This window comes from Myxocyprinus asiaticus, chromosome 15 (genome assembly GCF_019703515.2).
Source record: "Myxocyprinus asiaticus isolate MX2 ecotype Aquarium Trade chromosome 15, UBuf_Myxa_2, whole genome shotgun sequence".
NCBI lineage: Eukaryota > Metazoa > Chordata > Actinopteri > Cypriniformes > Catostomidae > Myxocyprinus > Myxocyprinus asiaticus.
This window is the reverse complement of record NC_059358.1, coordinates 47,430,099-47,447,048: the sequence shown is the minus strand read 5'-3', so window position 1 is coordinate 47,447,048 and position 16,950 is coordinate 47,430,099. Positions and strand designations below refer to the sequence as shown.

At 36.6% G+C, this 16,950-nt stretch overlaps 1 protein-coding gene across 1 annotated transcript; it reads left to right on the top strand.

Annotated features, from left to right (window-relative positions):
- Positions 1 to 7,544: 7,544 nt before the first annotated feature.
- On the top strand, positions 7,545 to 15,089 carry LOC127452543 (syntaxin-12-like). The gene is made up of 10 exons (XM_051718070.1): positions 7,545 to 7,584; positions 7,923 to 8,027; positions 8,264 to 8,333; positions 9,039 to 9,138; positions 9,221 to 9,358; positions 12,042 to 12,085; positions 13,161 to 13,257; positions 13,899 to 13,971; positions 14,094 to 14,176; positions 14,261 to 15,089. The coding sequence occupies exons 2-10, from the start codon at positions 7,928 to 7,930 to the stop codon at positions 14,351 to 14,353; spliced, it is 798 nt and encodes a 265-aa protein (XP_051574030.1). The 5' UTR covers positions 7,545 to 7,584; positions 7,923 to 7,927; the 3' UTR covers positions 14,354 to 15,089.
- The last annotated feature ends 1,861 nt before the right edge of the window (positions 15,090 to 16,950 follow it).

The following is a 16,950-nucleotide window of genomic DNA, read 5'->3' as shown; positions in this document are numbered from 1 at the left end:
TTTCTATAATTTAGCAGATAGCCTTACCCATCCATCACACATACATGATTTTAGATTGTGTGTAGCTTCCTTTTCACAAGGAAAGTGTGAGAGGGCTGTCTGCAGTTGGACATTCTGTTTAGTCTGCAAGCCTTTGGTGACTATTCAGTGTATGGATTTGTGAAGAACACACTGCTGACTACCATTTTTTGTACTTTTTTTCTGTTGTAGAGATGGATAGAGACCATGACTCCCTGCTCAGCACCCTCAAGAGGAGGAGGCAGCTGACTGCTGATGAGCTTAGGTTCATAGCAGAGGAGGACATGGCTCATGAGGGCATGAGCACACAGGAGGAAGACCTGCTGGACCAGGAACTACTGCAGGAAGACCCGGACCACGAGGAAATGGAGGATGAGATGAAACCTGATCCCCAGCCAAGACCATCAACTGGGTATGTATGAATGTGTATGTATTGTTTGTTTCTATTTCTCATATGACTGATACTCAAAGTAACACTAACACTGTTACTCTTATTATTCTGGGTATGGCTAGCCATTCTCGCACAGGTCATAAAACGCTTCCCTGACTCTGTTTCTTATCCCTCGTACTCTGACATCGATTCACAGGCACCAAAACCTCTCACATTTAAGCCTAGCCATCCATTCGTTATTGACTTAGGTAGCATGCGTCAGGCTGTGCAGTCAACCTCCAATATGATGTTGTGAGAAAATGACTTTTCCATGCTGTTTTTTACTCAGGCTGTAGTTGCTGAGATATGCAGCTTTACAAACCATCAGGGGTGGGAGCTCGTTCTAAACTGTCCATCATATTCCAGCTACCAAGGAGCTTGGATGGCGGTGACCCCCAGTGAATTTGACAAATTTCTTGGGTTGCTCATTTACATGGGGTTTTCAGTTCTCCAATTCCAATTTCCACAATACGAATGGCTCAACCGAAATTACTAGGTTTGTAAAAAATGATGGCGACTGGACAAAAGAAATAGCCCTCCAGCCCACTGTCATTAGCGATTATAACAAAAACATGGGCGGATAGGTCAGACCAAATGGTAAAATCTTTCGACGTCCTACAAAAAACTCAGAAGTGGTGGAAGACTCTTTTTTCCACTTCATAGACATTGCCGTCATCAATAGTTTCATACTGTTTAAGGAATGGCAACACATTCATGAGGCACCAGGAGATGAGCATAGACCGGTGAACTTAACCCAGATAGATTTCAGAGAAAATCTGGCTTGTCAGCTGGGAGGTATCGCATGCACTCTGTAGTCCCTCTTTAGCCATCACTCCACACAGCCCATGTCCCTAAATTTGAAGAGTCCTCTAAGAGATGTTGGCTATGCTATCAGAAAAGTAGGACTGAAAATAAAACTAAAGTAGCTTGCTGCATGCCGGAATGTAATGGCAAAAGACTTTGCTTGGTTCGCGATTGGAACTGTTTTCAGTCTTGGCACTCAGTTGAGTGTGACCAGTTTCGCAAAGAGGCCTAGGTTGGGCTGTGTTTACTGGTGTTGTTGTCCTCCCCCTTTCCTCTTTTCTCCCTCTCTTCTCTCCACAGGTATTGCAGTTGTTGAGTATTTATGAATTTATATATATTCTGTTCCTGCACTCTTTATTAAAAATGTATTTATATAGATAGTTCGAAAGTTTGATGTTGTATGTTTTGCTGTGTAATTTGTGTGTAATTCTAATGTTCAAATTAAATAAAGTGTGTGTTTTATTGAACACATAAAATGTATATTTCAGTGTTTGTGTCCTTCAATTTCAGATGCAATCTCAATTTATTATTACAGGTGCTCAAAAGAAGTATTTGAGGAGTGGTCATGTGAAATGTATCTTAACATTCTAAATGTTTGTTTTATTCCGTTTTCCCACTAATCACAAGAATGGTCATAACTTTTAAACAATAGATTATATTTCTAATCTGTCTGCTATTCTACATTGCCCACAAAATTATGTATATTTCATACACTCTAAGTTTCCCTCTAGCTTGTAAATAAAATGGTTGAAAATGCAGTTGTCTGATGAAGTATGGTGGCCAGAGATGATTTTTGTAAAAACTGCTGTGTGAAATCTTATTGATAAAGGATGATTAGCCTTAAATAATCATACATATATTTATATAATTTGAAAGCCCTAGTTCGTCTCTTCAATATGGTATATACAGTTCAGGTGTGTGATGTTATATGAATATGAATATGAATATCATATTCTGGCACAGAATGGAATTTTCTTAATTTTGGGCTCAGGCTTTAAAGGGTTAATAGTGCATCAACCAATGGTAACAAATACAACTTTCATTTAAAAAATGTATTAGTATATGTTGAAATTAACATAAATTAACAACCAAGATTAATTTAACAACCAATGTTCATTGTTAGTTCATGTTAACTAATGTTGTTAAGTAATGCTAACAAATGGAACCTTAGTAATTAGTCATTTGTAATTAATTACTTTTTTTACGCAACACAGATAAGAAAACATCAGGCAAAATTAAGGAGGCTGTGAACTGTCTCAACAGTATTGGACTAAATACTGTATATCGTATTCTCTATGTAATGCAATCATTTTGAAAACATTACAGATGATGGATTCCTAACAAAAAATAACTCAAAACTTTCTTTTAGGTGAAGTACAAGGTATGTGACCAGAGATCTACCAATTTGAAAACTAAGATGTCTTTGGTGCCTCTTTGGACAGCATGCAGTGACTGTGTTGATTGTGTTGACATTGAGAACATGATGTTCAATGGTAAAAATGGTTTAAAAATGGAATCAGGGTAAATGTATTATTTTGTTGCTATATTGTTCGTAGAAATTGATAAAGTCTGTTCTAATATTCTGAACTTTTTTCTCATCAAATTTACTTGCCTCCTTTTCCAAATATACAAGTGAAACTGGCCACTCACTTCTTCAGCTGCTCTGTTGCAGCTGGTATATACCATGTTAATTGCATCAAAAACTGCCAGAGGAGGCAGTACACATACGCAATATGCTTTCCTCTAACCAACCAATCAACAGAAAATTGTCTGGTTATGACTGTAACCCTGGTTCCCTGAAAGGAGTGGAAAAAAATTCTGCATCAATTTGCTGATGCTATGGGAAGCTCCTCCCAGTAGTGATGATCTTTGAAGCCCTTAAAATCACGGCAGTTTATTGGCAGATGGTGCTTGACACTCCTCCCCCAATGAGCGCATCACTACGGGCATATAAACTGGAGCACAGCGCATTTCATCAGGATTTTCGATTGAAGAGAGCACATCTCTCGAACCCTTAACAATGAGAAATCAGTAGAGCGGCCAGCATAGGCTGCATCTCGTTCCCCCTTTGGGGAATCAGGGTTACAGTCGTAACCAGACCATTCCCTTTCAAGTCAGTCACTTCGACGCTGCATCAGTTGAAGATGCTATGGGAACCGTCTACCATCTCTCCATGCTACTGATACGCATGCACAAGCAATGTCTACTAGCCAGTAGGGTAATTAACAGGCACTGATAGAGTCTCCCCTTCATATTGACAAATAGGGAGGAAAAAGATAAATAAAATCCAACAATTTAAGGTAGAGAATGTGACAGTGGCACTAGCTAATCTGAGTAGCGAAGCATCGCCGAACTATAGCCATAAACATTATGGTGGGGAAAAAGGTCAGAACGGTCCACTGACAAATTCACATAATGCCTCTAGCCAGCAGGGTAGTAGGACATTAAAAATTACTCTTTACACTGGAAAGAGCCAAGAACAACATGGTTCAGAGACCGATAGTCAGAATACAATGCACTAGCTTGCAAGGTAGTGAACACTGGGAAATCAACCCTCCTTCGTAGTAAGAATATGGGAGGAGAGCGAAGAGAATTCCTAGTTATAAAACCTGGCAATAGTGCTAGGGAAAGCCAAGCCTGCAGCCAAACAGATGTCCTCCAAGGACACACCCTTAGCCCATGCCAAGGAGGAGGCCATGCTCTTGGTACAGTGAGCCTTACCACCCATGGAACACTGCACACCTTGTGAATCATAAGTGAGTGCAATAGCGCGGACTGCAGAGTGAGAAAGTCTTTGCTTGAAGATGCAAAGCAGGCAAAGAGCTGATCCTTCAGCCTATGTTGACTTGTATGGACAACGTAAATGCATAGCACACTCACAGGGCAGAAAATGTGTTGTTTCTGTGACTCGTCTGACAAGAACAGAGTAGGAGACAAATCTTGTGAGATAACAACCTGAACCTTGAAGGGAGTGGCCAAAACATTGGGCACATAACCTTCCCTCGGCTTGAGAATGGCTGATTTTGACAAGCTATGTCTAAACTCTAAGCAAGAGTCATTGACCAATAAGGCCTGAAGGTCCCCAATACGTTTTACTGAAGTCAATGTGAGTAACAATGCGGTCTTCAGAGAGAGTATGCACATACTTACTGTGTCTAGTGACTCAAATGGGGAACCCGTAAGTGCATTCAACACAAGCACTTAGATGGTAGAAGGGCGAGAGGGTCTCAGCCGTCTCACTCCTTGCAAAAATTTGATGAACCACCCAAAGGGTCCAAGCCAGTCGCTATAGCAGTGACATACACTTTGATCTTGGATGGAGTGAGTCCTGAATCCAAACACTCCTCTAAGAAGTGAAGCGCTGTGCACTGCACAGGGCAAGAGTAACACCAGTCAGCAAAAAATTGGCCATTTCAAGGCATACAGCCACATGCCATTGAAGTGAGGCGGTCGCCTCGCAAATTGGGAATTACATTAAGCGTATTACCCGAGCATGTACATATCTCTCTAATGAAGCCCAGAGATAAGATGTCCCTGATATCATCACCACTATGTTTTAAGACATTGTTAAACAAAAGGCTCTTTTAGTGGTTTTTCAATGAAAGAAACACAAAACAACACAATGCACAGGGTTGGGAGGGTTACTTTTTAAATATAATCTGTAACAAATATAGATTACTTAGAAGAAAATGTATTCAGTAACTTAATCCAGTTACCTCAATAAGAAAGTAATTACTTTTAGATTACCTCATGATCGCATATGTGAATAAAGTCAAGAGAAAAAGCAATATTTTCTCAAAGAATTTTAGTCATGTCATCTGAATGCAAACAAACCAATATTATTATGAATGCCTCCAGTGCCTGTCCTCTGCTTGCTCATGATCCTGAGTCAAACATCACCAGTTAATGTTTATGGGTGATTCTATGTTTATGTTTAAGGAGGATATTAATGACAAAAAAATTAATAAGATAAAAAAAATAAAAAAAATCCCTTATCATATCTGTACCACTCTAAAGCAAGCAGCGGTCTTCATCATTTTATGTCAGGAGGATCTTTTGTTTATTTTTTTATTTATTGAAAGTTTTATTCCTGCTACTAATCCCAATTTTTACCAAATGTAACTGTAATCTGAATACCTTGAGTTTTTATGTAATTGTAATGGATTACAGTTACACATTTTTTGTATCCTGATTATGTAACACTGTTACAAGTATTCTGTTACTCCCTAAGCCTGACAATGCACAATATCAAACACGGAAGTGTTTAAAAGATACGTTGTCCATCAGAACACAAGCAGGAAGGCAGAAAATAATCCAATCACTGAAGGTGTGCAATATCAGCGATGAAGCGAATATTCAGGCATTCATAGCACAAGAGATGAAATCACAACCCTAAAGTAGAAAATTCTGATTAAATGGTGCTGTGCTCCAGTTTACATGCCCACGGTGACGTGTGCGTCCAATAAATTCCCCTGATTTTAAAGGGCTTCAGAGATCGTCACTCCTGGGAAGAGCTTCCCATAGCATCAGCAACTGACGCAGCGTAGAAGTGACTGACTTGAAAGGGAACCACTGCTTCTCCAAAACCAAAGCAGTGATTTTTGAAGATGCATGCGAGACACCAAATTGTAGAGAAGCCCTCATCTACAGGAAACTGTCATATGCTTGATTGTAAATTATAGTATGAGCCTTGGCCAAACAATGATCAAAATCAACTGATAAATCCTTTATCAATGTGGATTATATGGCTATTCTGTACGGTCTGGTGGTAAGATTTGATTCTGCACCAAAATCTGATGACTAAAGAATTGAAATGCCTCTGCACCTTCATTAAATTACAATTGTCTTGAGGTGTTGATATTTTAGTAAGCGACTGAAAATTACCTCTTTAATACTGAACAGACCATTGTCTATACTAATAAACAAATGATTTTATCATTGTTCTGTTTAGAACCTGTTTTCTGTTATGAGGGGCAAAACCAGAGAATTTTCAGCTGTGCTAACTATCACATCTGTGGCAAACATCTTTGCTTTTAATGAAAGTGCCACAAACTGTGTGCCCGATAATTGCATACTGCTCTTTCAGTCTCCCCCGTGCTGTGAACAGGTAATATAGAGGCACAGTTTAAACACAATGTGGACTGACATGTAAAGACATACTTAACCATTTTTTAATTAATTAGCTGTGTGACCTCCATAACACAGTTTCTGTGTTCCTCTCGTAGAGTGACTTTGATTATAATGATAATACAGCAGGTAGATTGTAGATTTTTATTTTATTTTATTTTTTTATTTTCACTCAAAAAGTGTTCTGAATACAAATAAATGTTTGACTGTAAGCACAAGATTCCACTATAAGTGCCTCCCTCAGTGTGACTGAAGTCATGTGACCAGAGTCCTATGAAAGTCATGAGGCAGGAACCTGACTTTGCCAAAGAGCTTTAATTAATTCTCTCTTTAGCCAGTCACTTATGATTATGACACAATGTACTTTACAATGTATTTTAAGTAAGGCCTTTTTATTAGTGATGTGAATGGACAAGACAGGAACCTCACGTGTTCACAACCCAAAATTTATAACCCATGACATTTATAAAAAAAAATAAAAAAATAAAAATAATAAAAAAAGAGGAAACAGGCTATACTAAATGTTCTTCATGTATGCTTGAACATTAAACATATGCAGGCCTATAAACATAATGTTTGCTGTCAGTGTGACGCGCATGATTTGTCTAATGTGAATCCAAGCATCATCCTAAAAGGAACATTGCGTGGCAAATATTGATATTAACAACAGTTTTCTATGAGATGTTTATCTTTCAACAGGGGGCGCTAGACGGCTCAGAAAGCTAAATCATCAATTGAATCACATTCGAATCTCAGGACGTTTTTGACTTAGATATTTGTACACTAATAATGATAAAAATAATAATAATTTTAATTTATTACTTCAAAGGAATATTAACCGGTAAATAAAATCAAATTCTACCCCAGCAATCTCTTTTAAACGAGTTATTAAAATTGGTTAAAACAGTAATCACAAACTACATTGATTGGTCCATCCTTCAAGCGCTGAGCAAAGTAGCAGATACCATGTGACAGAGCCGCTTTTGCAGCGCTCTTCTAGACAATAATTTATACATAAATAATGATATTGAAAAAGTTAAATAGCAATTTATATGCAAGTACACAGTGAAGAGTTAACATAGGTGAATTAATTGATTTAAAACGACATCCAGGCAACCAAGCCCCGCCTACTTTGAGTCTTTGTTTCATGCTGATTGCCATTCTATGCGGAGGAGAGCGCGCTTTACCGCAACACAGCATCACAGGTAAGCGACTCGAGCTTACTGTTTCCTTTTTAAATGGTTCACAATGTGGATATTAAACCAAGTATTTCTAATTGCATAATTCCATGTAGCAATATGAAAATAAGTATTGGAACTATTGAATCATGATGACGAAAGGCCTCCTCAGCCCTTATGAAGAAATGTCTCATTGCGTTGCACAGACAGCACATTTTTATATTTTGTCAACCTTAATTATTTGTTTTTATGTAATATTACCAGAAAACATTTAATCTGTAATATGATTTGTTGTTATAATACTGTGAAAAATTGTCGTCTGTGTAAAATAAACGCAGGTTTCTAGCAGCTGTGTTGTTTTTCAGTCATCATGTCTTACGGAATGATGGACAGCTGTCAATCTCAGCCGGGAGATTTCAACAATCTCACTCAGACATGCAGCTCAAACATCCAGAAAATCACACAAAACAGTAAGTGAATATTTACACACACTTGAGTTGAAGATAATTAGTCATAACATTTCTCTGTTTTATTATTTTCCATATAATAAACAGGCTTTCACATTTGGACAGTTAAAAGTCTTTTGTGTGAGTGAGTGAGTGAGTGAGTGAGTGAGTGTGTGTGTGTGTGTGTGTGTGCGTGCGTGTGCGCGTGTGTGCATAATTTAGTGTTATAAAGTCTCCTCTGTTTGTGTTTTTGTGGATAGCTGGCCAAATCAAAAGCATGTTGTTCCAGCTGGGTACCAGACCCGATACACCAGAACTTCAGGACAGACTGTGAGTTTCTCCAGTATCTTACATGTTCATCCATATTGAAATCTCACAGAGACAGACTCATGACTGTGCATAAAGTCTGGTCCACCTCGCATCTTATTCTGGCAAAGAATGGCCCACTTAAGGCCAAAGTATACTTCGGTCAGACACGAACACTAGGCGAACACGCAAATTTCATCATCATTTTTATAACCACGCATACCCTGCGCGCACAGTACGCGCATGTGCCTGAAATTATTTGCACTAATAAGTGGGTCCACAAGGTGACAGCACTCACAGTTGAGCCTTTGCTGTCACGAAGAAGCACTAGAAGAAGATGTAATTGCTGCTAAACAACAAGCGAAACAACAACAGTGGATGAGCATGTCAAAATTGAGCGTGTGAAGAGGTCAGGAGATACCTGCATTTGTATAACTCGAGTCTGAAGTAATATAAAGAGATCTTTATGGGTCTAAACTCCTGAAGAGAAAAAGTCCAGTATCTCATAGCACACAGGCTGGAAAAAAGCCAAAACGCAGTAACTACACCAACAAAAATGGCGTCAAAGGTTTTACTATCTTGGCAATTCTGAATTACATGCTTTTTTTTTTTTTGTTACATGCAATTACATTTCAGCTAGCATCTGCTCATTTTTTATTGAAAATAAGAAAGCATTATAAATCTAAGTAACATTCATTGGTGGTTCAAGTCTCTGGATGTTGCACACAGACAGCAGATGCAGCATTATACAAATCAGTTGGCAAAAGTGACCAACAGACACCTGAAAGACCTGGGCTCTTTACCTCAGCCGCAGTCCCCTTCAGAACAGGTGAGTTTATAGTCCTCCAGAGAAACACACACCTGACCTCAAATCAGCCCAGTGTGTCACGCAAATGCTGGTGTTCACACAGCGGCAGCAGAGAATTCAGAAAGACCGTCTGATGAACAACTTCTCAGCCGCTCTCAACAACTTCCAAGTGGTTCAGCGCCGAGCCGCGGAGAGGGAGCGTGAGTCCATGGCGCGGGCACGAGGCGGCTCCAGACTTTTGGTAACTGCTGTAAAAATACTGATCTGAAGATTGTCTGTTTTTTTCGTTTGTATCTGTATATATATGATGTGTTAGGCAAATAAACATTTTACATTCTTGAGCTCTGTACCAAGACCTAGTGAGCTGCCCATGGAAGCGGCACTTTAAGGCATCCTAGCAAGAGAAATGTTGATCATAAATCGACTTCATTTAATACTAAAAAACATTAATTCTTAAAAAAACTATTATAATACAGTTTTACCCAATATGTGTGTGTGTGTTACTTATTTTTATGCATCTTATGGATGATGATTCCAGAAAGGTGCCTTGCCTGTGCCTGACAGTCTGATCAGGATTTATTTTTCTCCAGTGCAGAGTGCGATTTGTATGCCACACATAGTTGCTGCCTACTGTATGTAGAGATTGCTCCACATTGGCACTTACGTCTGTTTGCTATGTTAGCCAGCTGTAGTTTGTCAGCGCAGTCAGTAATGTAGCAGATTGAAAGGTAAACATCAGAGCATCTTTTTGCAGCTCAACAGACATCGGTGCGGTGGTGGATTGTGTCTGTTGACTGTTGATTTCACGCTATGTTGTTACCTAGTTGGTGAGATGCAATGCTGGTCCATCTTTTACTCTCCGTGACAACGAGCTTATAGCTAACTAGCTAACCACGTATCTACTTTCATACACTGTCAGCTGAGTGGAAGCTAATGAGTAAACGTGTATTCACCAAACTGTTTTGTTCAGGAATCACAGTTTGGTACCCCCTTCAACCGAACAATTCCAGTCGTTGCATTTATAAAATATAATATTTAAAAGTCTGATTTGACTGATACTAAACATACAGTACTGATGTTTATTTAGCTATTTATTTTATTTTTATTTATTCTTTATTTTAATGGTCAGCATCTGACTGATACTAAACATACAGTACTGATGTTTATTTATTCTTTATTTAAATGGTCAGCAACTGACTGATACTAAACATACAGTACTGATGTTTATTTAGCTATTTATTGTATATGTATTCTTTATTTAAATGATCAGAAACTGACTGATACTAAACATAAAGTACTGATGTTTATTTAGCTATTTATTTTATTTTCATTTATTCTTTATTTTAATGGTCAGCAGTTGACTGATACTAAACAGTACTGATGTTTATTTAGCTATTTATTTTAGTTTTATTTATTTATTTAAATGGTCAGCAACTGACTGATACTAAACATACAGTACAGATGTTTATTTAGCTATTTATTTTATTTTTATTTATTCTTTATTTTAATGATCAGCATTTGACTGAAACTAAACAGTAATACTGATGTTTATTTAACTATTTATCTTATTTTCATTTATTCTTTATTTTAATGGTCAGCAGTTGACTGATACTAAACAGTACTGATGTTTATTTAGCTATTTATTTTAGTTTTATTTATTTATTTAAATGGTCAGCAACTGACTGATACTAAACATACAGTACAGATGTTTATTTAGCTATTTATTTTATTTTTATTTATTCTTTATTTTAATGATCAGCATTTGACTGAAACTAAACAGTAATACTGATGTTTATTTAACTATTTATCTTATTTTCATTTATTCTTTATTTTAATGGTCAGCAACTGGCATACTAAACAGTACTGATGTATATTTAGCAATTTATTTTATTTTTATTCTTTAATTTAATGGTCAGCAATTGACACTAAACAGTACTGATGTTTATTTAGCTATTTATTTTATTTTTATTTATTCTTTATTTTAATGATCAGCATTTGACTGATACTAAACAGTAATACTGATGTTTATTTAACTATTTATTTTATTTTTATTTATTATTTATTTTAATGATCAGCATTTGACTGCTACTAAACAGTACTGTTTATTTAGCTATTCATTATATTTTTATTCTTTATTTTAATGGTCAGCATTTGACTGATACTAAACAGTACTGATGTTTATTTAGCCATTTATTATATTTTTATTTATTCTTTATTTTAATGGTCAGTATTTGACTTATACTAAACAGTAATACTGATGTTTATTTAGCTATTTATTTTATTTGTATTTATTCTTTATTTTAATGGTCAGCATTTGACTGATACTAAACAGTAATACTGATGTTTATTTAGCTATTTATTTTATTTTTATTTATTCTTTATTTTAATGATCAGCATTTGACTGATACTAAACAGTAATACTGATGTTTATTTAACTATTTATTTTAATTTATTCTTTATTTACATGGTCAGCAACTGACTGATACTGAACATACAGTACTGATGTTTTTGATTTATTCTTTATTTTCTCAGTTTTCATTTCTCAAATTTGTTGACAATGTATAATAATAATGTCAAATATTCTTTGATAAAAATATCTGTTTAAGAAAGCAGCCTTCTGAGTACCTTTGCATAGTCATATCGGTGCAGAATTGGTGCACAGTCCACATAGAAAGGTCTGTTTTCATTCCAGCTCAAAAATTACAATATCGGCCACTATATCGGTAATCTGTGAATTTCCCCCCTCTAAAATCGGTATCGGTCTCAAAAATCCCATATCGGTCGGGCTCTAGTTCTGAGTATCTATTAAGATACTGCCTTAGAAGGCAGCAGCCTATGTAGGTAGTTGGCAGCCAGGCAGCTCACTAGGTTTTGGAACAGACCCTTGATATGTATAGCAATTGTAGTCCTCTCTTGTTTTGTAGGTTGATGAGAGCAATCAAGATGAACAGCTCGTGACATTTGAAAAGTAGGTTCAAATACCCTGATCTTAGTCACAAATGATGAATTAAAGTAATGTTTCAGGTTCATTACAAGTTGAGCTCAATCGACAGCACTTGAGGCATATTCATGATTACCACAAAAAATAATTCCAACTCGTCCCTTATTTATTTTTATTAGGAAAGCAACAATTGTGGTTACAATAAGGCACATAAAATGGAAGTGAATGGGGCCAGGCATAAATGCTGAAATAATTTTTTTTTTTTAAAAGACTTAAATATTATACTCTACATGTTTAACACACTGTAGATTTAGTCTGATAAAATCTCTGTTCTATATGATTTTTGTGTGGAAAAACACGTACCAGGATTACAGAGTTTACCATTTCCATTACAACTTTACCCAGATAAGGTTAGAAAGTGATTTTGTCATGCTGAAATCATGTTAAAATGTATTATGTTTGTGTCTTGTAGTTGTATTTTTGAAACAGTTTATGGACTGGCCCATTCACTTCCATTGTAAGTGCCTTACTGTAGCTGTTTTATTAAATAAATGAGGGATGAGTCTAAATAATTGTTTGTTGTAATCAACAATTATGTCACAAATGCTGTCGATTAAGCTTAAAGGGATAGTTCACCCAAAAAGTATCCATTTACTCACCCTCATGCCATATGTGTGACTTTCTTTCTTCTGCAGAACACAAAGTTTTTCCTCAAAAAGATTTCTAGAAACATATTTCAGCCCTGCAGGTCCATTCAGTGCAAGTGAATGGTGGCCAGAAATTTGAAGCTCCAAAAAGCACATAAAGGCAGCATAAAAGTAATCCATAAGATTCCAATGTTTTAACCTATATCTTCAGAAGTGATATAATAGGTGTTGGTGAGAAACAGATCAATATTTAAGTCTTTGTTTACTATAATTCTCCACCTTTGACCAGCCCCGACCAGTAGGTGGCGATATGCCCAAAGATTGTGAATCATAAAAAAATTTAAGAAGAAGAATGTAAAAGTGAAAGTGGTGATTCCTTTATAAATACCAGCCCAGATATGAACAGTATGTGTCTGGAGAGAGATGTGAAAGCAGAAATGTTTTCATCTGGACAGAAATGAAGGGTGGAGAACACAGACAGAGGAGGAGCCATTCACTGAAGAAGACCTGGAGATTATTAAAGAGAGAGAAACCAACATCCATCAGCTGGAGGTGAGCACCTCCTGTGAGAAGTGAAAACCCTCATAAACTTTGGGTCTTTGTGGTCCAACCTTTGCAGTTATTCTCACTTCACAATGTGTGTATATATATATATATATATTATTAATTGATATAATATTATATCATTGTCACACATGAAATTATTAACTGGTGATTCTACTCCATCCAGCTCAGAAAAACTTTAATATTTAAACCAGAGCTACTCAACTTTGGAAAGCTCTGGAGCCGCAAAGCGAAATCTCTATGAAATGTCGAGGGCTGCACTCTTAATTTTTTGTAGTAATTCTTGTATATGATACATATACAGTTACTGAGCACCAAAAATCATGCCACGGTCGAAATCACTCGATTCCCATTCTGATGGTTGATGTGAACATTCAGAATGCTTTTGCCATCTTTTGATGGCTCAAGGGCCACGTGTTGAATAGCGCTGATTTAGACACTGTCAACTGTACTTGCTTCTGTACCATGACTAGTAACTCTACAGACAGTTGTGTAGTGTTACTGGGATTGCCGAATATTAAAAAAGCAATCAAATACATCTGATAATAATTGAAGATTATTTATTAATGAAGTATGGAATTTCATGTTTGATCATACAATAACCAAACTGCTTTCTGGTCTCGGTTTAGTCAGATATTATGGATGTGAACCAGATCTTCAAGGACCTGGCGGTAATGATCCATGACCAAGGTGACATGATAGGTAAGTATAACTTCTCATCAACCAGATTTGAGGAGCTTCATTTAAGCTAATTCATCTGCATAGGTCGAGCTGTTCATTATTAAAGATTTTAAAGGCTGGTTTCCTCATGTCACCACACACAGACAGCATTGAAGCCAATGTGGAGAGTTCTGAGGTGCACGTGGAACGAGGAGCTGAACAACTCCAGCATGCGGCGTACTATCAGGTATGATCATCAGCAGCAGCATTTATACAGATTCAGTCCTCTACACGCTAGTAACTGTTCATAATTGTGTTTTGTTCTTTGAAGAGGAAATCCCGCAAGAAGATGTGTATTCTGGCTCTTGTCCTGTCACTTGTGGTGACAATCTTCGCTTTAATTATCTGGCAAGCAATCAGATAAGCTGAAGAAAGAAGAATCTGTCAGATGTACTGTATATTCAGTGTTAAGTAAACAATGACAGATTGTGTGTGTGCGTGTGTTGATGTGTGTGTTATGTGTGTGTTTGCACATGTAGCTATGAAAAAATGACTTCTGCATGAACGGCTCCTAAAATATTTTCTCAATTTCATACTGAAGTCAGAAAAAAATATAGTCTTACAAGAGAAAACACACCATTTTACATTGTTGCTTACCTCCTCTTACTGAGATGGATGGACATACCTTGTGTCTTTACACTACTGTAACTGTCAGTTCACCACAATTCTGAAAATATTTTCTAATAGAAATTTTAGATTCAGTTTTCAGTTATAGTAGCAGCTCAAACAAAGGACATCAAGTACTTGGCCATTGATGCACACTCCCAATGAAATTCAATGATGTGATCTAAAGCAGATCCTCCCAAAAATATGCACAAACTGGAACAGTCTAATATAGCTCCCATATCACTGTTCAGCTACAAGCCAAGTGTTTTGTTAAACAGAATATTAAATATATGGGGCAGATTCACTAAACAGTTGTGCCATTTCAAAAACCTGTGTCTTATTTATTATCCACCCTCAATCTATTTTAGCAGGTGCAATCAGTGCTGAAATTGTGCTGTATCTTTAGTATTTAAATGAGGTCAGTACTTTCATTTGCGGTAATGGCGCGATCTAAATTGTGCCAGGGAATTTGTGTGAATGAAGCGCAATCTACAATGAGCCTAATTTGCATAGAAAGGAGGCATGTTTATGCAGAAAGGAATGACAATAGCACCAGTCACGCATACAGCCTTTTCCTACACACTCTCATGGGAAATCGTCAGGATTCAGACGACTTTTCTAAATTTGGCTAATTTGTATGATATCGTGCGACTGCACTGGTATGAATTTGTACGACTTTCACTACAGCCAATGATGTCGCTGGACATCGTTTCCATCTAATATGCAACAATTACTTGCTTCGGTCACACACAACAGCTTCCTATCATGTTTACACACTCTACTGATTGGTTAAGTTTAGATAAGGGGTTTGGGTAAGGGCATTAAGGCGAAACTCGCGCTTACTTCCTCATTAGACATCCGGGAATTTGCACGTGATGAAATCGTTCAAATTTATATGAACGAACTCATACGAAATCATATGAAATAGCCAACTCATAAAATATGTACGAATTTTCATGAGACTGGGTTGCCTTTTCCAGAAAGAGGTTATGTGTGAACATATTTTTGAAAATACTGGTAAATTGGGCTCTGGCAGTTTCACTAAATGATAAGCTGTATCATTACCTATAAATGTCCATATTGATGGTATGTGTGAACAGCATATGTCATGAGGTACATTTGCCAGTAAAAGCAACACAACGATTTTCCTGTAATTTACCAGGTTGCATGTTTGAATGGTGCTATTGTCATTCCTTTCTGCACGAACATGCCTCCTTTCTATGCAAATTAGGCTCATTGTAGATTACGCTTCAATCTCACAAATTCCCTGGTGCAATTTAGAAATTGAGACCACAAATGAAAGTAGGCGGGAAAATGAATTGTATTCAAAAGAGATGTTTGTGAACATTTTCAACCGATCATATCAGCAGAATAATCTTCAAATGATGAAGAAGAGCATTATAACCTGGCATATATCCAGGTGTGCAGTGTCGTCAAGTGCACATTCTGCCTGTTTAAGAGATGATACAGGTGTCTGGATCAGAGTGATGCTGTTCAGTCTCGACAGGGTGTGTCAAATACGGTGGTCTGTAGCATCTTCCACTATAAAGTGCTCAGGATCAGAATTGCACACGCAAATTGTGCTAAGCAGCGATTTTTGTGGGCACATTTGCATCGTTGCTTTATCTACATAATTTCATTGATGAATCGAGACCGCGTGCAAAAAAACGACGCTTTTACCGGCCGCAATTAATTCATAGTGAATCTGCCCCATAGTGTTTATATTAAAAATCGACCTTTTTTTTTTCTTTTTTTTTTTTACAAGTATAAAATAATCACATAAAATGAATAAAAAAACAATAATTGTTCAAACCTCTTTGCACAAATTGTGTTTTTTTATTTTATTAATATTAATATGTATTATTCATGAGCCATTCATGCAGAAATATAGATCACCTCAAAGTGTTTAATGTTTTCACCGAATCTGCGCATAACATAAAGAAATGTTGCTGCCAAGAGCGGAGATCTCTCGAAATGTCTTTGAAATGTTAATGTTGGGGGTTATGATTTTATGATACACTTTACGCTAAGGTTATGTACGTTAACACATGCACATGTAACATGTAATACATTTCAAATTAGTTTTCAAGAAATAATGAATATTTTTAACGCAGTTGTTCATCTTGGTTTATGTTCATTTATAAGCTATAAGTTTGCTCACTGTTAGTTCATGTTAGTTCTTAATGATGTGACATTACTAATTTTTAATATTAAACTTATTGACATATACCATGATTAAAAATGGTGTAAAAAATATTGTTCATTTTTCATGTTAATTAATTGTGTAATGTTAATGAATACACGCAACCTTATTGTAACGAGTTACCGATACATTTAATAAACATTAATCAAACA